This window comes from Coenobita brevimanus, chromosome 50 (assembly GCF_032717465.1).
Source record: "Coenobita brevimanus isolate Jiangsu-jjx chromosome 50, ASM3271746v2, whole genome shotgun sequence".
Lineage (NCBI taxonomy): Eukaryota > Metazoa > Arthropoda > Malacostraca > Decapoda > Coenobitidae > Coenobita > Coenobita brevimanus.
Window position 1 is genome coordinate 38,104,266 of NC_137003.1, and position 25,482 is coordinate 38,129,747.

Here is a 25,482-nt window from a genome sequence, read left to right on the forward strand (position 1 = left end):
TCACTCTCTTTCTCTCTCCTCTTTCCACTCTCTTAATGAGGTTCACTTTCATTTCCATCATTATAATGTGTAATTTTTTGTGGCTGCTCTCACCACCACCACTACTCTTCCATTTTTTTAAACATGCTGAGGGTCAGTATAACAAAAAACACAACCACATACCTCCTGCTGTAACAATAATCAGATGTTGACTAGCAAAACAAACTGAGGGGCAGGAAGTACACAGACGCAGCCTTGTGCCTGTCTGACGAAGTAGGACAGTGTACATTTTAAGTAGGTAGAATATATATTTATATATTTTTATCTTTGAAGTTAGTTTTTACATATCTCTAAATTTATGTAAGGAGAGGAATATGTGTATCATAAAGCAAACAGAACTGTCCCAGGCACTTCTGGGACTTCAACTGATCTGTCATAGTGGGAACCTGAGACTGAAGCTGGCGGTAGAACATATCCCCCACCCTCGCTTGCGGTTGGTACCGAAGTTGTATTTCTGTTGTGTTCTGCCATGCGCATCACCTGTTAGCTGTACCACTTTTAGGCCATTTTAGACTCCTGTATCCCTTACTTCTCCCCTTACAATTTGTTGGTGAGTTTATCCCCTCTTTTGGCATGGATATATATGTTAAGTATGACTCTTAGTCAGGATTCATATCGTATCATTTTGTATCATTTATAAAGGCTCCAACATGCTTGGATGTGTCGGCCTTGGCCACTTGAGTGTGTTTGGAAGAGTTTTGTTATTTGGGGGACATGTTATATACTGGATGTGGGGCTGGAGCTAGCTCTGTGGCTAGGGTGAGGAGTGGTTGGAGAAAGTTCAGAGAGCTAATGCCTCTCCTGACACTGAGAGAACTCTCCCTCCATTCTAAGGGATCTTTGTATGCGGCATATGTTATGAGTGTAATGCTGTATGGTAGTGAAACCTGGGCAGTAAAGGAAGAGCATATTCGTTGGCTCAAACGTACAGAAACGTTAATGATTAGATGGATGTGTAGTTTTGTCCTTGAATGCGAGGCCCGGCTTCTCTAAGTTTACGATTGGAAAGTTGAGAGGAAGGGTAGGACTGGAGTGTATTGGTGTTGCGACGAAGAGGGGTAGATTAAGGTGGTTTGGGGATGTGGAGAAGATGGAGGATGAAAAATGGGTGTGGAAAATGAGAAATGTAAACATTGCAGATAGGGTTGCGAGAGACAGAGTGAAATAGACCTGGAATGAGGTCATAGTGTGGCTTCAGGGAAAAGAGATTGAATAAGAAGGCTGCCAGAGATTTTGCAGCATGGAGAGCCACCATTAGGCCACCAAGGCTGACTCATGCAAGCGTGTTGGAGCTTTTGTAGGATATTCGTAGACACGGACATACAGAAATGATAATTGAGAGGAAGGATGGGACTAGAGTGTATTGGTGTTGTGAGGAGGAGGGGAAGATTAGGGTGGTTAGGGTATGTGGAGAGGATGGAGGATGACAAATGGGTGTTAAAAATGAGAAGTGTACACGTTGGGGATAGGGTTGCAAGAGACAGACCAACATAGATGGAAGGAGGTATTAGAGAGTGACTTCAGGGAAAAAGGATTGAATATGGAGACTGCCAGAAATTGTGCGGCATGGAGAGCCACCGTTAGGTGACCAAGGCTGATGCATGTATGTTGGAGCCTTTATAGGATATTTGTAAGCTTAGACATACAGAAATGATAATAAAATGGCTTCAGGATAATCAGATTGAGGTCCTTGACTGGCCTGGCAACAGTCCGATTCTAAATCTGATAGAAGACTGCTGGGTAAAGATGAAGAAAATCATGGCAAAGAAGAAGACACCCAATCTGGACAACCTCAAGACTGAACTAACAAATGTTTGGTTCAAAGAAATGTCCTTAGATTACTTTAATCTAAGTGATTCCATGCCAAAATGCATCCAACTGGTCCTGAAAAACAAGGGAAACATGATTTCATATTAATGAATGGCATTTCATGAACAAACATTGTGATATACTATGATTTCCGTGTTTTTTAATACTTAGAGGGGGGAGGTCCTAAGTCAGTTTGCGGTAGCTGTAGATGCTCAGTTTAACAAACTGATTCAACCAACCCCCATTCCTTTATCTCAAATTTTATGCTAAATCGAGTTCTGTAACCAAGGCTCAATATAAGGGAGAATTTTCCAGTATTTCCACCTACTTTCCACTAAATCCTTGAAGGCAGCCCAAACCTAGCAAGCTATGCTAAGTCTCAGTGCTACACACAGCAGTCTGAACCCATAATTAATACTCCCACGAATGCATTATTGTATATGGAATTTCCTTAATGGAATTATGCACATTTTAACAGAAATATTTCCATAAATGGGGCAAAAAAAAAAAAAAAGCCAAAAAACAATTATTTCAGTATATCAGGCTTCCACTAGATTGGTGTTCATTAAATCAAGCATCTACTGTGTATATATTCGAGTATATGTATATACCGGGTATATATACTGTATATATATATATATATATATATATATATATATATATATATATATATATATATATATATATATATATATCTCTGTCTCTCTGTCTATCTATCTATTGCCAGATGCCTCAATCCCGTTCGGGGCGGCCACAAACAAATCGCCTCCATGTCGCCCTGTCCCTCGCCATTTCACTGCCCTGCTTCCAACTCACACCCCCCTCTCTCATATACCTCTCCACCCCATCCCTCCATCTCATCCTCGGCCTCCCCTTCCCTCTCTCTCCCTCCACCTCACTCACGTACACACTCTTCGTCAGTCTTTCACCCTCCATCCTCTCCACATGGCCAAACCACCTCAGTGTATGCCTCCCAACGCCACCTATCACATCGCTTGCTGGCTCAGTCCACCGCTCGCTGGCTCAGTGGTAGCGTTCTCGCTTGCCATCTGGTAGACGGGAGTTCGCTCCTCGCTCAAAATGCAAAAAGTTTCACTGACGAAGTGGGTGGTTACTGTTCCCCATGAGCAGGGGGACAGGTGTGTGCGAGTGTGAAGGTCACAGCCTTGCCCTTAGATTGGACTATATGAGCTCTCAGCTCCCTTCCGGGAGGGTAGAAGCTGACGATCACGACCATCAAGTGATCCTGACCGACCCGGTGAATTACCACAACACTCGTTTATATCCTCATATGTCACCCTGTCTCTCCATGTGACTCCACAGGCTCCTTTCAAATAACTCATTTCCACGGCTCTCACTCTTGACTTGTGTCCTTCCAACAACGTCCAAGTTTCACTTCCATATGTTAGAGTTGGTATCACAATACTGTCATGTAGTAACTTTTTCACTTCCATGCTCACTTCCCTGTTTCTTATCACTGCTTTCAAGGAACCAGCAACCTTTCTTCCCTGCTGTACTCTTTCAAGCACTTCACCCTCCAAACCTCCATCCTTACTCATCACAGTACCCAAGTACTTAAACATACTCACATTTTCCAATTCCTCACCATCCAACCTCGCTGTACATTCACTGACTTCACCTCTCTCAAAGACCTTCACTTTACTCTTCCCTACATTCACCTTTAGATTCCGTTTCTTACACACTCTCCCAAATTCATTCACCAAGCCCTGCAGCTCCCCTTCGTCTTCACTCAACAACACAGTATCATCTGCAAACAACAGTACAGGGAGTTTCCAAACACTACCCTCTCTCAAGCCACTCCAACATCCACTACACCTACCTTGTACCTCTTTTATTACCCCATCCATGTACAGATTGAACAACCATGGAGACATGACACATCCCTGTTTCAACCCAACCTTCAAAGAGAAAAAAATTCACTCAGTTCACCATCCACATGCACTGCAGCCTTAGCACCATCATACATACTCCACAGCATTCAACAACTTTCCATCTACTCCATATATTTTTAATACTTTCCACAATCCTTGTCTATCCACCTTGTCATATGCTTTCTCCAAATCCATGAAAGCCACATACAACTTCTTTCCCTTCTCTAGAAACTTTTCCACTAAAGATCTAAGAATTAATATCTGATCTACACAACCTCTTCCCTTCCTAAAGCCTCCCTGTTCTTCTCCAACTAATTCCTCTGTTCTTTCTTTAACTTTGTCAATAAGTATCCTACGATACACTTTTCCTATTATACAAAGAAGACAAATGCCCCTATGATTACCACACACTTCTTTTTCCCCTTTTCCTTTGTACACGGGAATAATTATACCTGACTTCCAATCCTCTGGGACTCTACCTTCCTCCCAGCCCAATCTGCACATCTTCCACATCCATTGTACTACTATCTCTCTCCCATGCTTCAGCATTTCACCACACACTCCATCAATTCCTGGGGCTCCCCTCCCTCATATACCTCTCCACTCCATCCCTCCATCTCATCCTTGGCCTCCCCCTTTCTCTCCCCTCCCTCCACCTCACTCACATACACCCTCCTCATCAGTCTCTCACTCTCCATCCTCTCCACATGTCCAAACCACCTCAGTGTGTTTCTCCTAACGTTTCTTATCACATCCACATCCACACCACAACGCTTCTTCACATCCTCAATTGTGAGTCTCTCTCCATGTGACAACTAAGGATATCACAAATACCAGTAGTTGAGGTGCAGGTGCATATATGCCCTAAGTGTGAATGATGCACTGGTGTTAGGGTTAAGTATACCTCAACAACAAGTGGATGGACTGGTGCACTCATCTAACTGGATTGAGGGTACAGTGCAATGCCCAGTATCTGAATACCAAAATTCTGAAAGAGTTTTTTAGTACATTTAGTAAAGAGAGAGAGAGAAATTTTTGCTACCTCAGAAATCATGTTTTTAATTTCTGCAGTTACCTCCATACAGTATTTATAAAGTTCTGTAGTAAATGCACTGACTTGTTCTTTAGCCAGGCTCATGATTTGAGAGCTAGCTTGTTGCAAGTGAGACTCATTCTTTAGAAAAACTTGTGGGCTGGCATGGAGCAATCACTTGTCTAAGCTAGCTCAAGAGCTTGACTAAAAAACAAGTCACAAATGTCCCCAAGCTAGCTCACGAATTTGACTAGACTGGCCTTACTCGACCATGTCACCCCAGTGGGGGATTTCATCACTCTTTGTTCTGCCACTGTGGACAGAGTTGCCATTTTCTGTTGTTAAATATGTACACTTAAGCTCGGAAAATGTTTTCAGTGAAGCTTAGTTATGAAAGTGACTGCAGTGATAAAAAAAATGTGCTAAATGTGAAAGAAAATGTGGAAATTCTAAAGAAGCTGGACTTAGGTGTTGCAGCATGCAAGCATGCATATATATATATATATATATATATATATATATATATATATATATATATATATATATATATATATATATATATATATATATATATATATATATATATATATATATATATATATATATATATAGATAGACATATATATATATTTTATATATATATATATATATATATATAGAGAGAGAGAGATAGATAGATATATATATATATATATACACGAGGTGTGACAAAAAAGAAACGAGACTTCTCTCAAAAATGCATCATTACAAATTCTACAGAGAAATTACATATTGTCCCCTTCAAAGTAATCTCCCCCAGAGTTAATGCACTTCTGCATTCGCTTCTTCCACCCATGGAAGCACTCGGCAAAGTCCTCCTCCTTGAGGTGGTTTAGCTCCCTCGTCACAGTGGCCTTGATCTCTTCTACAGAGGCGAAATGTGTTCCTTTGAGCACAGTCTTCAGCCTGGGGAAGAGCCAGAAGTCACATGGTGCGAGATTTGGGGAATAAGGAGGGTGGTCAAGAGCTGTGATCTGTTTGTTGGCCAAGAACTGCCTCACACTGAGCGCGGTGTGTGCGGGCGCATTGTCGTGGTGGAGCAGCCATGACTTGTCTCTCCACAGAGCCCGCCTGGTGCGCCGAACCCGGTCATGGAGGTGATTGAGGACCTGCTGGTAGAAGTGCTGGGTGACTGTCTGACCCTGAGGCACGAACTCATGATGGACTAATCCCTTCTGGTCGAAGAATGCGATCAGCATGATCTTGATCTTTGATTTGGACATGCGTGCCTTCTTGGGTCTGGGTGAAGTTGGGGTCTTCCACTGCAGGCTCTGTCTCTTGGTTTCCGGGTCGTATTCGAAGACCCAAGTCTCGTCTCCTGTGATGACCTGGCCAAGGAACTCCAGATCTTCCCCGATCTTCTCCAGCAAGTCTCGACAAACATTGACCCGGTGCTCCTTCTGGTCGTCCGACAAAAGCTTGGGCACCATCTTGGCACACACTTTCTGCATCCCCAGCTCCTGCACCAAGATAGTCTGCACTGACTCCTTGTTCAGGCTGAGTTCCTCTGCTATCATCCGCACCGTCAATCTGCGATCACTTCGCACCAGCTGGTTCACTCTGTCAATGTTCTCAGCTGTCTTCGTCGTGGAAGGCCGTCCTGACTTGGGATCATCCTCCACCTCCTCGCGGCCTCTCTTGAAGCGTTTGTGCCACTCGAAGACTCGCGGCCACGACATCACATGTTCTCCATAAGCCTCTTGGAGAAGTTTGAGACACTCGGTTGGGCCCTCTCCCAGCTTAACCTTGAATTTCAGATTGATTCTTTGCTCCATGTTTGTGCCACCTCCAGTTTCGTGACAAAGCGTAACAAGAGTGTGCTATACAACAGCCTCAAAATAAAGAACAGAGTGTGAGAAGTGAACAATATTATAGCAGAGTACTGGTGAGATGTTGTGTAACACATTGACATAAGCAGTTAGCCAATTGGCATTGAGTCATAGGCATGGTTGCCACAGTCTCGTTTCTTTATTGTCACACCTCGTATATATATATATATACAGGTGTGTGTGTATATATATATATATATATATATACATACATACATACATATACATATACATACTGCAAGTGAAAATACTGAATCTATGATAAACAGTAAAAATTTAAGTGAATCTAACTGTGCCACCATTGATCAAATGCTACATGAATGGTGTAAGCAGCATAGGAGCAATGGAACTGCTATTTCTGGACCTTTACTGATTGAGAAAACAGAGGAATTTCATAAATTTAACATCACAGAGCCTTGTGAATATTCCATTTGGTGGCTGAATGAATTTAAAACAACGTCATGGAATAAAGTGCATGAAGGCTTGGGAAAAAAATGTCAACTGACAAGGGTGCTACTGAAAAATTTTAGCACAAACTTCTGAAATTAGTGACCAGTGAAAATCTTCGCCCAGAAATGCTGAATGAAGAATATCACTTCATTACACCCTTTCATAGTTTGACAATACTGTACAACATGATATATTCAAGAGAACTGCCTTTTTATAACTGTTCACAAACAGGATATTTTATACATGTCTGCTAGGGCAGTGGGATGCTGAGAGTGAAGAATGATACTATTAGTTAGGGCTACTGTAGTTAAAAAAAAAAAAAAAAAAAAAAAAATGAAGGCATCAATACAGGATAATAATTTATGGTATGAATACAGTGATTGTTGAAGGGTATGGCAAATGACAGGTGGATATCTATACATCTGGCTGATAGTCGGATGTAAGCCTTATTCTGTAAAAGCCTCTTGATCTCAACCATTTCAGAATTTGGGAAGTGCATTGTATTATGTAACAGACAATCAAGTTGTGCAATGTGTGTGCTGCTGTTGTCTCACTGCCAGCATACTCTTTGAAGGAGGAAGAAATTATGAACCATAGTGTGGTGTGAAGATATGAGGCGAGAGACAGTAGTGTTCATGAAAATTGGTGCCAAGATAGATAATCAGTGCCGAACATTCATGCTCTTTTTACATAACAGTTTAGCCTGCAGTATTAAGACTCTTAAGTAAGTTGTCTTTGTAACTTGCCACAGTCTCTCTTAAGATGCAACTTTGAACTGACGTTTGGAATGGTAAAAAATGAATTCTGATTAATTTTCTAAGGCAGAAAGTACTGAACCTACTTCAGACTATGATATAATCTTTGAGAATGCAAAAATTTCAGCCAGTTTGGCATATTTAAACAAGGTTTGATGTCTGAAGTGCACAGTCGTGATAATGGGATCGTCCTTGTTTGAAGGATGGTGGGTGGTGGAGCACCACCCCTGACACTATCACCATAAGTACTACCATACTTGGCTCAGTGTATAGATCTTGCTGCCTCTGCTACTTAACACATCAGAATTCTTATCACCACTTTATTTTTCACTTACTGTTGCCTTAACATCTCAACTATGCAATTCTTTTGATCTGTCCCCATGAAGGGAAAAAAATCTTGGGAAAACATTTCTCTTGGCACACATCTTAAATGGTTCAGACATTAGGAAATTCTCCCCCCCCCCCCCCAATCCTACATTGCCCCGTGAGAAGCGTAGGAGCCCGGGGCTAGGCAAGTTGGTCCTGATATTTAAGATAAGAAAGATCAGCCTCACTCATCCCTGAATGGCATTATGTTAGCAATAAACCCCAACAACCCCTTGGATATAAAGGAAATACAAATGGAAATACCAAAGGATCTTTCAAAGTAGCATAACTTTGCCTCCGAGTTGCATATTTTACACCCTTTTACTGCTAGTAGACAAGAAAGGTACCCAGGGCCTCTCCATCATCATTGCAAATTACACCACTAACCCTTCTGAGAAAGTTTTACCTTCCTTAGATTTACACCAGATTAATCAAAATTCTCTTAGTGGCATGCAGTATTACCTAACACACTCTATATGTCGACAGCAGTAAACAAAATGGAGGTACATTAGGGCATTGGCGTGAAGGAGGATGGTGTCCAAACATCTTCCCTCTATTTCATCAGTATGCACTAAGAGGTTCATGGATGTGTGAGGACACACTCAGCAAGTCTCTGTATATGTACTGGATCAATACGTATGAGAATTTTAATGATCTTTGTGTATTTTGTCAGTTCTGACCATACCATATTAGTTACCCTGCATTGCCATTTACAGTGCTCACTCCTTACCACTTCATGTAACTACTGTATAGGTATCTAAAATGGGCATGTCTGCAGGTGTTGTCGAGATACTACAGTTCTTTCACTTTAAGTTGACACAGATTTTTGCCCCATGTACCTTGTTTCATGTAGCTCAGTGGCAGAAAAAGACAAGACAGTACTATGACTTTACATCTTTTCTACAATGCTGTCAGCACCATATTCCTGGTGTTAACTTGCAGTTATAACTCAGTAGTGAAGATGGAAAGATGGCAATTTTAGGTTGTCAGAAAAAAGAGCATAGCCATTGTGTCCCTAACCTCCAGAAGCACACACACATCCTTTCTTCTTTATGTCTGAGGTACACTGTAACCAAGTAGCAAGAGTGAAGGACACAGCAAAGGCAATCTATAGGCAGTACTTGAGTGTACAGAGTCTACATGCAAGGGAAACATTATTCAAGCCCTGGCTTAAATGAGGACAAATCATCCTTTGTGCCACTAGACTCTCAAATGGATACAATAATTCTTTAGGGATTAACAGCCCTCAGAAAAAGAAGATAATATGCGCCCAAAACAATCCTGCAAAAGGTACATTTTTGATGGTACAGTATAAAACTTATTGTTTATACAAAAAAGTATGGTACAAAGTGAAAAACTTACTTGTGAACTGTTTATACAAATAAGTACAATGCAAAGTGTAACCATCTGAAGCAAGAACTGCCAGTGCCTTTAAATGAGTTATACATTACTCTGAACAAAAAGGATTCGTGCTAAATCTCTTGCAGATATTTGTTTAACAGAGTTTTGCTGTACAATAATTCAGTTATTTGAAATTTATGGCTGTATGCTTAAAATGGATATCAAGAGTAGCACTTGAGGCTAACTGAAATGCATAAATGAAATGTGGAATCCACATTTGTGTGATGCCACATTTGTCCAATCTTTGAATGCCAAAATTACAGAGGAAAAAATGTGAAGTGTAAGAAGGATTTTCACAATTGTCTGCAGATATTTCACAATTGTCTGCAGATACAAGTAGCACAATGATATATATACTATAAAACCACTCTTTTTGTACCATCGTGCATTCTGTTCTCATCCCACTCCACATTTTTTACTAAATATATGGAGAAATTGTGGAATCCACTTCTGGAGTATGCCAACTGCACAGTTCTGAAATGCCACAATTATTGTTTAAGCATATGTGTATAACCATTAATAATACTGCAGTAACAGTATCCTGTATACAGGAATACGGTGGTCCACAAAAAAAAACTTCAGAAGGAAAATAATGATTAATATATCAGAGCACTGGTCTGAACTTCACACATACAGAGATTTATTAAGGTTGAGCTTGATCATCTTGAACTGCTTATCTGTAAGTGCTTGCCATTTGTAGCCAAGGATTTGGGACACCTCACGCTCCACGGCCTCATAACTCCGGGCATTTCGGCACAACCATGCATAGTATTCTGGCGTCCACTCTGGGTTGTATGGCCAGTCAGCCTGTGCCAAATGAAATACAGATATTCTCCTAGCCCTGAAACAGAACAACTTTTTCTAATGTTTATACGAAGTTTTATGTTTAGTATCAGTTCAGTTAGAACTGATCTGTCATGTATTAACAAGTGAATTCCTGCAGTGAAGTTAGCAAATTGGAAAAACTGAAATAACAGGAAACTGATTAATATGACCAGTGGTGGGCAGCGGAATCCACAGTTCACTACCTTGCGCAAGCGCAAATGTGCAATCTGACAAATATTTATTTGAGCAATGTCGCAAAACGCATTTCCAAACCTTTTGCATATATTTTTGGGTATTACTGAAAAATACTGAATATTTAAATAAAACAGCATACCTACTTACTTTCTTTTATTTATTATTATTATTTTCTATTATTTGTAATTTGCACAAGTGCGCAATCTAATATTTAGCTTGTGCAATGTCGCAAAGCACTAGCGCAAATCATTTGCATATATTTGTGGGAATTTCTGTAAAACATATATTGGTATAATTAAATAAATTACTAAAGTAGCAACCTGCCCACCACCCTCGGTGACTGAGGTACAGTAGGTCATTGTCCGGGAAAAACAGCCTATATTTACCAAGGCATTGGCAAAGATCATGTGATTACTGTATCATTAACTCTCTCTCTCTCTCTCCGACAGAGGAGGGAGGGAATGGAGAATAAGAGAGAGAGGAGGGAAGGCATGGAGAATAAGAGAGAGAAGAGGGACGAAGTTTATGCCTTATCTCCTCACTCAAAGGGACGCTCCATTGCCATTCCCGTATTCATTCTCTCTCTCTCTCTCTCTCTCTCAGAATAATGCTTTTTATTTCTCTCTCTCTCTCTCTCTTGTCTTGTCAAGAAAATTTATTTAATAATTCAATATAGATATACAATAGCATATGTAATTCGTTACAAAAAATAAAAAATAATGAAAACAAAGTATTTAAATCAAATATCCACAGCCTAATAAATTATTAGGCTGTGGATATTTGATTTAAATAATATGTTTTAATGGTTTTTGTAAGGAATTGCATATTTTTCATTTCATTCATTGCCAGACGCCATGTATCCCAGACGGGGTGGCCAAGGGCTTAGAGTTAATTGTTTTACAGGGAGGGGCACTAATCCTCCACCAACCCCACTTGACACGTAGGGATGCCAACAGCATCTGGTGTTCCCAGGCGGTCACCCATCCAAGTACTAACCAGACCCACCGTTGCTTAACTTCGCTGATCGGACAGGAAGCGGTGTACTCAACGTGGTATGGCATGTGCTAATCTTAATAAATAATGTATATTTATTATTATTTACTAATAATAATTTAAAAAATATTAAAACCATTATCTCTGTTGAAGCATATTAAGAAATGCTACTACCCCCTTCCCTCCCGCCTCCCCCCCACCAACCAGTGTTACCATATCTAGCATAATTTTAATCTTTTAGCATAATTATGATCAAACTTTTGAGTCTGGAATATTTTTTAGCAAATTACAAGTTTTAGCATAATTCTAGCATAATTTAGAATGGAATGGAATAAATTTGGAATAATTTTATAATAGCTATAAATCAGAGAGAGAGAGAGAGAGAGCTGGGCGGGTAGCTGATTGGCGAATGAGTGTGTTGCCATACTGATACATTAAGAACGATATTATAAGAGTACTCTGTAACTCAGCCAACCGTCTATGAGAAACCATGAGGCAGTTGACTGCCATTCTTTGATTTTTTTTAAATAATTAAAAAAAAAATGTTACACCAGTAGTGGACTACCACTCCATGCAGTAGCCTAACTATTTCATGATGTCGAACAAGAGGAAGAAAGTTTGTCAAGATGACCCAGGATCTAGTACTTCAAAAGCTTCATTTGGCAGTGATTCCTTTTTGTAAGTGGTGCAACAGCAATGTTTCTATTCAGCTAAAGTTATGTGTCATAAAGGCTCTGAGAGAGAGAGAGAGAAATGCATTCTCTTATGTAGGGTTCAATTAAATATTTTCATAGTAAACACAATACATAATTAATATGTAACATGAACAAATATAGAATTTCATCATTTAGCTTCAAGTTGGCATAATTCTTTTTTTTTACTTGGAATAATTTTGCTCAATCTAGCATAATTTTTTTTCATTGCCCTAGCATAATTTCGTTGTTCGGATATGGCAACACTGCCACCAACCCACCCTCGCGACCTGCCCCAGCCTCCCCCATCCATTGTCCAGCCATGCGGGAAGCTCCCAAGACCACGTGTCCCCTGGAAGACCACGTGTTCCTTGGATTGGGCAGTGCGCAATCCACAGGGCAGGTGCGCAAACGCAAATTTAGTTGTGCAAGCGCAACTAAGTTTTCTCTTGCGCAACTGCCTTTTCATGTGTGCAAGCAAGCACAAAATTGCGCATGGTCTCGTGCGGTGCGCAATGCACAAATGATATCACCGGAGCGTAAGGGTGTGCAATTGCGCTTTGCGCAAGTGTTTGCGCACCTGCCCAGCACTGAATATGACAATCCTAAAACCATGTCTTACATTACCATGTGTCTCTGTGGTACCATAGTACAGTGTAAGGGTTTAAGTCATGGGTGCTTTAGTTCCTCTAGCCTTGCTTTTAACGTTTGGCATTGACTTTGTCACAGTCAATAAGAAACGAGAGGTAACAGACCACAGGCCCTGCCCACCTGCACAGCCACAAGCCCTGGCAAGAGAGAAGGAACCCATTGCCCATAAGCTGTGATTAATGGCAGTGGCTGTGGCCTTGGGAAACCCTACCAGAGCTGCCAGAGGGACACCCCCACACCTGTCTTGGCACTGTGACTGCCCCACCTTTATGATCCCAATGATATGGCGTCTCCTTGGGTGCTACTTCCAGGTTTGGACCCCTCTCTGTTGGGCAGAAGCAACAGCCTAGGAACTACAATGCCCTGTACTGGCACTGATCCAAGCCCATCCCATCCCATCCCGAACCAAAGCTGTGCCAATGAACTGTGTCTTACACCTTCCCTCATGTATGCCATTAGGTAGCTGGGGCATTTTTGTCTGACTACATGCTTGGTAGCACCAACCCATGTGACACAGTAGAGAAATGTGTTGTATGTAAAGTGCAAGTAGTATACTGCATAAGACGGAGAAAAGTGTTTAGAAGAGTATGCTGCTCTGATCTCTACATCAATGACATATTGAAAAGGGTCAACAAAGAGGGATGGTCAGGACAGATCTGAAGGCTTGGGAAACAGGATCTCCAGGTCTCTCCATCACCAGTTTTCCCATCCTCCTCAGGAGTACTGCTTTGAACGGTGTTCTACAACCTACTCCCTGTGACTCTGAAGTATCATTTCTGAGTGCAAACATGTGGATAAACAGAACTGCATCCGGCAGTCCAGCTCACTTAACTATAGTCTGGAGTGACTAGCCAGTCCATATTAAGAAGATTTCTGGAAAAAACTAGTCCAGATTAGGTGGGTCTTACTGTATTCCCCTGTTTGGGGGGTATTAAAATTTTCTCATCCCATTCAAATTTTCTCAACTCTCTTCTTTTACTGCTTTCCTATATCCTTTGGATGTGACAGGAAATAGAACAGGAGAGAGGGATAAAGTAACTGGTGGAGGAATGGAAGGAATAAAGAAGGGAGAAAAGAGAGAGGAAGAGAAACAACAGGAGCAGGAAAAGTGGGGGGATGGGGAAAGAAGACAAATAACTCGTTCTCTTTTAAGGTGAATTTCCTCCTACTTTTTACTCCTGTCAACCCTTTTAATGTCACTGTCTTATGGCTGCTTTACCTTTATAAAGCTGCTCTTAGGAAACAAATCTATACTCAAGGTGGAGGTCTCTAGTAGACAATTTGGGGGTCAGGCCAAAAGGTTGGGTAACACATTACATTTTTATAATGGAAAAGGCATCTCTGCATGCAAATATCCTAAAGCAACAGTGTTTCTGCACAAGGAGTTGGATGTACTGGACCTGTATGAGGGATTTTTGCTCATTTGGAATGATCTTATGGCATTCAACTTCAAGGGTTCTGTATATAGTACTAAACAGTCTTGGTTACAGTTACTGGAACACTATGAGGACTGAATCAGAATACCTTGAGAAGCATGGCATTCCTGCGAACATAGAAGTACTGAAGGTTCTTGGCAGTGTGGACCAGCAGAAGAACTGTTGCTGTTGACACCTTCTCTCGCACAACCTACACCAGAACAATAAAATATGCCAGGTACATTACAATTAGTTCCCTTACCTAAAAAAAATAACAGTGACATTAGTCATATAATTATTCTATTTTACAGCAGAACTCAATACTTTGGCTTTATTGATTTAAAAAAAAAAAAGTTCCAGTTTGTTCAGATTAGTCCCATATCAGTCCAAAACATGAGGTTTAAGTCAGTCACCAACTGTACTAAAATTTTGGAATGAGTTCCTCATTATGTTTTTTCATCATTTTCAAGAATGAGTGGTTTTGAATTAGTTCTAAAAATTATCGTATTACTCCATCTAAGTTCAGTGCATTAAATTAACCCATAAACTGTGATACAAACCATGTGATAAATGGAGAGTAATGGTAAAACACAAGTGGGTAGCTGTCTTTCCCAAACCCTAATGACCTCCCCCCCCTCTTCCCAGTGTTGTTAAAATAAAGGAAATTACCCTGTGGCTTAATTTATCTGTACTACGATACTAGTAGCCTACCCTTGGGCCATCCTGTGGCCTGGGTTCTCGGGGATCCTCATAGGGTGGTAAGGGAATGTATCAGAGAAAGAAAGATTTTTTTATTATTGTTATTATTACCTCACAAAAGCAATGACCAATTTAATGATTGATTTTGTACCTCATGTGATCGGTAACCAATAATACCATTCACAACACCTCTTTTCTATCTATAGTTCATCCAGCCAAGAAGGTGCACATATATTCCAGTTCACGATAATATATTATGTCTAAATGAATGTACTTATAAATATTGGTATACATTTGGCATGTCAGTATTTCAACATGTACTTTTTCGTATCATGTCATGTTGTTTATAAAGGTTCCAGCATGCATGAATGCATCATCCTTAGTCACCTAATGGCAGCTATCCATGCTGCTCAATCTCTGGCAGTCTCTCTGTTCAGTCCCTCATCTCTCAGGTTGCACTGTGACCTTGACCCACGTCCTGCCTCTTGCTACCATACCCATGACATGCACACCTCTCAACTTCTGCACTCAACTGTCACCTTCCCTACTCTAAACATGTGCAAACCATCTCAGTCTACCCCTCCTCATCACAACACTAATACATTCAATTTCCATCCTTCCTTTGTGTTGAGTGCTAGTGAATTCCCTATGGAAGAACTGGTGCCTTTGAGAAACAAGACCAGATTATTATTATTATTATTCCTCTCAACTCTTCAGTCACAATCCTGGTCCCCCAGGCCTTGCATTCAAAGGTGCACTACAAATCCATATAATCATTGCCATTTCTGTATGTTTGAGCTTATGAATATCCTTTCCTTTATTGCCCTGGTCTCACTGCCGTTCAGCATTACACTCATAACACGTGCTGCATACAAGGAATCCTTGGAACGGAAAGACAGCCCTCTCAATTTTAGGGGAGGCAGCAGCTCCCTGAACTTCCTCCAACCACTCCATACCCTAGCCACTGGGATAACTCCAGCCCCACCTCTGGCACATAATGTCTCTTAAATAACAGAATTCCTTTACACACTCAAGTGACTCTCCAGCAAGAATAATCCTTTCATGCCTCCCAATCTCTGCATGCTCTTCCTGACACATCACATGCACCAAATCAGTATTAATATAATGTTTGAAGCTGTCTCATGTTACTTCAGAAGTGGACTCCCATGGGAAAGGTTGAATGCTAATGACTTGGTGTTGATAGCAGAGAATGAAAGAGAGGTGGAGAAAAGCTTTAGGAAGTGGACAGACAGAATGGGGCACAAGCGATGGAGAGTAAGTGTGGATACAACAAAAGCAATGATATCCAGGGCTGCTGACGGTACTGTCAAAGCAGAGGAAGAGTGGCTGTGTGCGGTTTGCCACAAGGGTGTGGCAGTAACTCCATTTTGTACTGTATTTGTGATAAGTGGGTCCATGAGAGATGTAGTGGTATTAAAGGTAGACTGTGAGATAATGCTGATTATGTTTTAAAGGTTTATTTTACTCAAGCAACCCCAAGTGGGGTTTGGGGGTACACGAGGTTTTGCAAAGAACTTAATACAATACTTACAAAAACTTATAAGAGTAAACATATAGAAAAATATCATTCATTTAGTGGTGGAAGAATTATTCAGATTGTTTTTCATTAGTTGAAGCATTCCATTATCTCTCCTACAAATTTATCCAGTTTAAGAATAACACAGTGTTCTTTGCTGCTGAATATCTGTGACATCTATATTGTATTAGGGTTATCATAAAAATATCTCTTCATATATTGTTTCCTTTGCGGAATGAAATACGGACACTTAAGCAAATAATGAAATTCGTCACCAATATCACCATCATTACCCAGGGTTCACACTCATTCATTTAAATTAATGTTGTCATTCTCCCCTTGACAATTGGTAACTTATGGTTTCCACATTTAAATTTACATAAATGAATATTTTCTTGGTAGTGCAATGAGATAATATTTCAACTCCTTGCTTGTAGTCATTAACCTGTATTTAATACACACAGTGGTTTTATCAACACCTTCCCTCCATTTTTTACCATAAATATCACTTGATCTAAACATGAATGCTTCCTCAAACCACTTGCCATTCAGTTTCATTGGATCATCAGATAGTGGTAGGTGATGGCAACCATCATCCACTTGCTTGATGTAGTGCTGCCTGCTTCTTCCTTAGCCTTTATCATTCTTTTTCTGTGCCTGCCCTCCTCCGTTCCTATTTCTCCCATCTTTCCTGTCACTTCTTATCGCTTTTCTTTCCATTACAGGTGGCTTTACATTGAGTGACAAGCCAAATTGTTTCCTGTAAGCCAGGAAACCATTTACAGCGCTGGGTGGTAACCATATAACCAAACCATACATGTCCCTATGTGTCAACAAGTGGGTTGGTGGAGGGTTAGTGCCCCTCCCCGTAAAACATATAACTCAAAGTCGAATGGCCACCCCTTATGGGTTTATGGCGTCTGGCAATAGAATAGAATAGAATAGGATTATCAAATACGACGTACCATTGCTGTCCATAAGGAATCTGATTTTATTTAACCAAGGTGATTTATATTTTTCTGTGTCATATAATGCCTTTAATATATATAGCATATCTGAGGTTTTGTGTTCCTCACCAGTTGCAATTCTAAGCCAAAAATTGACCAATCCGTTGTCTATGTGCTCGGATATATTTTTAATCCCAAGTTCCCCATACACCATACATGTAGCAGTAGACCTATCCATCTTAAGTAATTCCTTCAGGAATCTGTTGTATGTTTATTTTGTTTAGTATCCAGGTTCTCATAGCACCAAATTTTACATCCGTACAATACAACTGGCAGTATAAGTTTTTCATATACATCAATACTCATATATAAAGGAAGATTGAACTTGTTGATTTTACTTAATAATCCATATGTTGCTTTTTTGGCTTGTAGTACTTGTTTTTTCTTAGCTTTTTGAAATAAGCCGTTGAATTGAAATGTTGTACCATCATCATCATCATCTAATCCTGTGTTGTCCCATGAGAAGTGTAGGAGCCCAGGGCTAGGCAGGTTGGTCCTGACATTTAAGATGAGAGTGACCAGCATCACTCATCCCTGAGTGGCATTATGTGAGCAATAAACTCCAACCACCCCCTGGATAGAAACCTGCACAGGCTCAATCTGATTGGAGTGCCTGAACTGACCACTAAACAACCGGGTGCCACAGAGTGGTTATATGGTTACCACCCAGCATAGTAAATGTTTTCCAGATATACAGGACACCATTTTTTTTCTTTTTTTTTTTTAATGTGTCCGACTCCGGGCAGAGGCTTCAGGACCTATATCTCGGGGGCAGTAGCCTATCCCAAGGCCCGGTAGTCCTCCTACACCTCCACATGTCACCACGCTGGCGCTAACACCCACTGTCCATATTGAATACATGCTAGGGCTGTCTCACACCGGACTGGTGTACTGGTATTAGTGGGGGTACTTTAATGACATGTTGGCGGGTCATCTGGTAGATCAGGAAAGTCTGCTTTTATGAAATTCAAATCCTTAAACTGTTCCCTGCCCCAACTGGGATTCGAATGTGGGTCCATCAAAACTGCTGGCCGCCTCTCTACCAATTCAGCCACTTTGGCTTGTCACTCTGTGTAAAGTCACCCATAGGTTGAAGGAAGAAGAAAGAATGAAGGAATGAAAGACACAAGAGGGAGTGTAGTCAGTCATAGGCAGAAAGAAGAGGAAAGAATGAAAGAAGTAAAGACAGAAGAGGAAGGACGAAAGGAGGGGAGGAAAGGGCAAGTCACCTGACAGCAGCATTACTCTGAGTGAGTGGATGGTGAGCGCTCCCATCCACCACTATATGTCGTACCAAGGTGTACATAATCGTAAGCTACTTCAATACTGGCATTTCCAAACTTAAAGCTCTTATACTTTTTTACCTTACCCCTTGAAAATACTATGACTAGTTTTATCTGTATTTACCTGCAGTGCCCAAAGGCTACAATAATCTTGAATGGCATCTAAAGCAAGTTGCAAATGTTTGTCATTATTTGCAAATATTATGGTGTCATCAGCATACGAGTACAACAGACAAAATAGACTGAAATACATGTTTATGTTATTTTCATTCAAATTGCTAGTACCATAACAGTTTCACTAATAAATTGTAATCCAGAAAAAAATTACTAATATAGTTATTAAAATCATTTAAGTATATTGCAAAAAATAATGGAGATAAGTTTTCACCTTGTCTTACACCAGTATTACAAGGAAAAGAAGAAGAATGTTTATTGCCTAATTGGACATAAGACTTAGCATTTAAATATAAACTACATATCACTTGTAATACCCATGCCATTAGTATTATATTTTAACATCTTTTCCCATAAAGCTGTCCTCTCAGTGAATTCCAACGCTTTTCTAGTCAATGAAGGCATAGAACTGTTGCTTTTTGTGTGATAAGCACAAATTTGACAGACCATACAAAGCAAATATATGATCCAGAGTGCTATGGTTTTTCCTGAAGCCAGCTTGCTGATACCCTAAAAGTTTATTACCGTAATCATCATATATTCATATAGTCTAGTACAGTAGAGATGTAAATAATTTGCTGAGACAGCTCAGCAACATTATACCTCTGTACTGTAGTTATCAACATTATTAATACTACCCTTGTTCTTGTAAGTAGGCTTAATTACAACCAATGTCCAGTCAGCAGGAATCTATCTGTCTATTGCCAGACACCTTAATCCCATAAGGGATGGCCACAAAGAAATAGCCTCTATGTCACCCTGTCCCCCACCATTTCACTGCCCTGCTCTCAGCTCACATCCCCCTCTCTCATATACCTCTCCACTCCATCCCTCCACCTCATCATTAGGAATAACTGCTGAATTTAACAATACATTAAATAAATGTACAATCACCAATAAAACACATTCAGGACAGTTTTCTATAAACTCATTTAAAATGTGATCAACTCCAAGAGCTTTGTTGTTTTTCAAGCCCTTTACATGTGTTATAACCTCGTCTTTTGTAAATGCCCAATTAATAACTTTATTTTCTTTCATTTGATTACAGTCCTCATTATCATCTGCAGTATTCACATTCCCAGTCCCTAAATTACTAAAATTAGCTGCAAAAGTTTCTAGAGGGATACTACCCATTTTCTGCCTTGGCTCAGAATCTTTTTTATGATATTCAAGTACTCTTGAGGGTTGCTTGATCTGAGAGTTTTTATGTGTTTATGTAAACTTTTTTTTTATGACAGTTTTGCTTGCCTAATCACTCACCTATGATTTTTTGCTTTATTTCTTAAGAGGAGTTTAGCTTCACTATTAATTTCATTGTGTAGCAAACATTGAAAATGCATGTATTCTCTTTTTGATCTCTTACATTCATCAATAAACCAAGGTTTACCATTAGTTATTTTCTCATTAACTGGAGTGTTTTGTCATTTCTCGGTACATTTGTGTATCCTTTGCTGGCTGAAGGAAGATATTATGCAACTCTTCAGTAATGTTGTCTACTGATCTATGACTTACAACAAGTGCATCTAACTTTAATTTTAGAGATTATTAATTTTATGCACATCAAATGAGGCAAAATAACTGCATTTGATATCAGCATTCCATTTGCATTTTATGCACCTGCTTGTAGCTTCACATTTATCTTCACAGTTAAACTGAGAGCTAACATGTACCAAGTCACTCATGTGAATGGATTTTTCTAATGGTCTGTGTTTATCTGATAACAAAGAATCAAATAAGTCTACATTGAATGATCTAATTCTAGGAAGAGTAAGTGGTGATCATATAACATAATCAACAGGAGCCCACACAAACTGGAAAAAGATGCCACCACTCACCAGATAATGTAAAATGCAAAAATGGGGTCAACTTGAATTATCCTCTGTAATACAATTTTTGTGTTACTTTACTGAAAATAGGATATTTTTTTATTTATCTACATATAATACTGGAGAAAAAATGGCTCCTTTATCAAAATATAATAGAAATGGAAGGTTATGTCTATCTCAGTTCAGGGACAGTCTACAGCGATTATTATGTTGCCTGAGTATTGATCACAGCCATATTTTTAGGTGGTGAATGTACATCTTTAAGGAAAAATTGTAAATGAGTATAAAAAAATTGTATCTTACATAAGAAATGAAGGAAATATGGTACTTAAACAACTGAAGATCGTATGAACCCACTGAGCTCATATGGAGGCGCTTTCTTACGGGTAGCGTGGCGTAGTTTGTGCACCCGCCGCCGGGGGCCTTGGGCAGCGCTGATGGTGTTTATACACCACACCTGACTCCCCTGCCTTTTGAAATTACCTGATGATTCCGGAAAATATAGTGTCATGGTCCACTGCACCGGTAAAATATATGTTGAAAAATAGACTGTAGCAGAACTGAGACGTTTTCTCAAAGCAAATGGAATATCGTGCCTTTAAAAATTCGGCTCGGCTGATCTCAGCCCCGTTAGATTTCGGCCAAACAATTCTTACTAGTATTAAGTGTATAATGGATAGAATCATGTCAGGATTTGCCAGATGAAAGATTACGATCTTTTGAAACTGTATGATATATTTTTCCAACAACTGAGTTTCATAACACTTGGTAAAAATGTGCTGAATGTAAAAACACACAATAAGCTTTCATGCATTTTAGTAAACTCCATGGAGAGCTTTTCAGCATAAATCTCATGTAGAGCATCAGTAAAATATCTATGTTGAATATAATACTGGTATAATGCTTTATGCATGAGTAATAATCCCGATAGAAATTTTTTAAAAGGAAGGTACACCAGCTCTGAGTGAGTAGTGACCCCATGCAATTTATTGATCCGGTGAGCACTGGCAACTTTTGGGAGTTTGTGGGGGCTCCTATTACACTAGTGTCTTCACAGGTTAGAGCACCAACATATTTGTCCAAACTTGGTCTCTCACTATCAATGTTTAACTCGAAGCACTGACAAAGTTCAACTAATTTCCTGCCATTATTGTTAAATTTTTTGTCTGCACTGACCCTCATTATTGGGATTCCCAGATTATGAAATATATCTTTAAAATTATTACAATTATTATGTATGGCAGCCGAAAGATCCTTATCAAATTTATCCTCAATCATAAAATTGTACAGGGTACCAGTTCAACTATTCAAATCTCCAACCATCATAGCTGGCAAATTATAATTGTCCTTTATTTTACATATCCCATTGGATCCCAGAGTTCATGGGTGAGGCACTGTATCGGGAGGGTACTAAGTGTACCGCCCTCCGCCTGTTGGCTCATAGTCACAAAGCACATGGGTCCCTACCCGGGGGTTCCCTAATTTATTAACTTTTGAAAATTCCCAGTTCCGTCCTATCCTGAGGACATGGGGCTCCAATGGGATATATCAAGAGCTAAGTTATCATACACCTCTGGGTCAAAATGTTTTTATGCTTCATGAGGTATATAAATGGATCCCAGTACTGTTTGAACTGATGCTTTGCCTTAACCCAGAGAACTGAGTCAATAACATATCTTTACCAAAATTTATCTAATGTTATCGGCATATTTATTGAGAAACAAAAATATTACTACCATGTACACCTGCATAAGGGTACTTTCTGTTATGATCAAGTTTAAGGCATTTGAAGCCATCTACATCTACCTCTTCTTTTATTTCTGTTTCGGATAGGCATGGAATATCAAAATTCTTAATACAGTATAATCTTCAAATACGATATGCCATTATTCATTTCGGACCTCAACCTGCAAACATTTAAACCACAAATCTTTAATACGTTATCACTCCCATTTTTCTCATTGTCTTTTTCAGTACTGTATTTTTAGATTCACCCTTAGACTAATTGTTTACACTCACTGATATCAACTCAGGGTCACTATGTCCCTAGATTTTCTCCAGGAAAGCTCCGAGCTGTGCTTCATTCCACCCCAGCTCATACAGGTCATCTGGCATGTCAAACATCTTCTTAGTTTCATTTTCACCATCCATGATCATGGCATAAATTTTCCCATCAGACGTTAATGTCTTGCTTGTACGAAGGTCCTTCCTTATTTCATACAGCACGCTGCTCCTCATCTTGATCAAGTCCTCCTACATGTATACATCACTTCTCAAATTTCTCTTGTATCTCAGTAACTCAATCTTCTTATCACGTCAAGTGAGCCGTACTGATAGGCTTGGGCTCGTTGTTACTCGTCGAGTGTCCTAGTCGGTGACTTATGCTAATGTCCTCTTTTATGATGTTAACTCCTATATCGCTGGCCACTTTCATGAAAATTTCCATAGCATCTTCGCCTTCCTCGTATCTGACTCCCTTGATCCTGACATTCTCTCTCCTGCTCTGCTGTTCCATTTGTTCTAGTTGGTAGGATTGTTGCTTCAGTTGTTTCCTTTGGTCAAGAATTACTTTGTCATTCTGTGTCTTTTTGAAACTTTGTGGGTCACTTTTAAATGTGTTTGTCATGCTGATGACGCCCTGATCAATTGCAACAGAGACACACTGTATTATCACAGGTTGTGAAGCCTTGATAACCTCAGAAACAATAGAAATTATGGTTGCCTCTGAAACACCACTGCTGTCACCCATTGTTTGTCTTGTTTGCCACCTCTTCTTTGGTTTCTCTTTCATTTTTTTTCTTTTCAAGGTACTCATTTAAAGTTTTCTCAGTTTCAAATTTAAGCAATGAGTTAACCTCAGAAGTGCCTTCACTGCCATTTGAAGGCTGGTCTTGAGCCTCGGATCCTTTCCCAGTGTCCATATTAGTAGAAGTACATCAACCTTTTGATCCAATACTATGATATCAATTTGTAGGAGGGACATATTCTTACTCTGGCCACCTGTGCAGTGTGTTGGGGAGAGCATAGAGACTATCAGGCATGAAAGGATAGATCTTGCTGGTGAGTCTGTTGAGTGTGTGGTAGAGTTTTGTTATCTGAAGGACATGTTACATGCTGGAGGTGGGACTGGAGCTAGCTCTGCGGCTAGGGTAAGGAGTGGTTGAAGGAAGTTCAGGGAGCTGTTTCCTCTCCTGATATTGAGAGGGCTCTCCCTCTGTGGTAGGAGAGTTTTGTATGAGGCACATGTTAGGAGTGTAATGCTTTATGATAGTGAGACCTGGGCAGGAAGAGGATATTCACAGGCTCAGACATCTAGAAATGACAGTGATTAGATGGATGTGTGGTGTGACCTTGGATGCAAGGCTAGGGTGGAGCTAGGTTTACAATTTATGAGTTGAGGGAAAGGATGGGACTGGAGTGTATTGGTGCTGTGATGAGGAGGGGAATATTGAAATGATTTGGGTATCTAGAACGGAGAGAAGAAGACAGTTGGGTGCAGGAAGTGAGAAGTGTGAACATCAGTGGTAGGGCTGCAAGAGGCAGACCAAAAAAGACCTGGGACGAGGTCATAAAGTGTGACCTCAGGGATAAGGAACTGAATAAAGAGGATGCCAGAGTCTAAGCAGCATGGAAGGCTGCCATTAGATAATCGAGGCCAATGCAAGCAAGCATGTTGTAGCCTTTATAAATGATACAAATTTTCTCCTTGCATGGCATCACCCTTCCCATAATACATATTTGCACTCACATTGTTCAGTCAGTTATCTTGGCCAACACACTCATTATACAGTATAATCTCCTAAATTGTACTCTTATGAGACTGAGCACACGCTGCAGTATGAGAATTCTGCAAGTCAGAAATAACTAATGGAGAAAATTGCTTATGAGGCTGTCATTTTGGAAAAGTTGCCCCCAATTACCCAAAACCTAAATCAAACTGGTCACCAGCAAACACTAATAACCTGGAAAAGAAATTAGTGAAGCATACTTAATGGGAATGAACAATATAGTAAGATTCTTACCTGACTCTGACTGACGACACTGCTTGAATGGACAGGGGAGGGGGGAGGGGTTCCAAGGCTTGAGGCAGACTACAGCTTCTTAGCACAAAACGAGTGTGCTGCTGTCTCATACTGCAGCCTCTGTGTCATGATTTGCTCCTGGTGACACTCACTCATTCGCTCATTAAGCAGATCTTTGTAACACTGAACTGCCCTCTGAAGAGCAACGATAATGTCATAACACCTTGCTTCATCTCTGCCCAGGCTTTCCACTTTTTCCATTGTCATATCTATGGCCACAAGCAAATCACTCAGTTCTTTCATTAAAGGACCCACATTTTCTATCACATTTTCACTTCATTTTCCTTCATGCTCAATCCTAGCCGCATGCTCATCCTCCTCCACAACAGCCATGGCAATGCTGTGCAGACGGAGCAAGAACAAGGGACAAAAAGATCCTCGTACACCACATTGGAACCACACGCTGTCAACAGAGAGGAGACAACGCACTGAGCCAGGGAGGTGCCGGGGCACATGCATGCGCGCCCTTCATGATTGGTGTGGGAGGGAA

The 25,482-nt window shown here is 40.2% G+C and overlaps 1 protein-coding gene and 1 pseudogene across 6 annotated transcripts in view; both read right to left on the reverse strand.

Annotated features, from left to right (window-relative positions):
* Positions 1 to 6,868: 6,868 nt before the first annotated feature.
* LOC145399809 (uncharacterized) overlaps positions 6,869 to 25,482 on the reverse strand; it is a 74,881-nt gene continuing 56,267 nt past the window's right edge. The window contains exons 10-11 of one of the 6 annotated variants that reach the window (XM_080272362.1): positions 14,494 to 14,595; positions 6,869 to 10,087 (exon numbers count right to left, since the gene is read on the reverse strand). In XM_080272362.1, coding sequence (XP_080128488.1) covers positions 10,010 to 10,087; positions 14,494 to 14,595 — 180 coding nt within the window. In that variant the 3' untranslated portion in view covers positions 6,869 to 10,009. Of the gene's footprint in view, positions 10,421 to 14,493; positions 14,596 to 25,482 lie in introns of all 6 variants that reach the window. The other 5 variants (XM_080272358.1, XM_080272359.1, XR_013897336.1 and 2 more) reach the window with 5 other exon arrangements.
* LOC145399887 (5S ribosomal RNA) lies at positions 11,581 to 11,698 on the reverse strand (annotated as a pseudogene).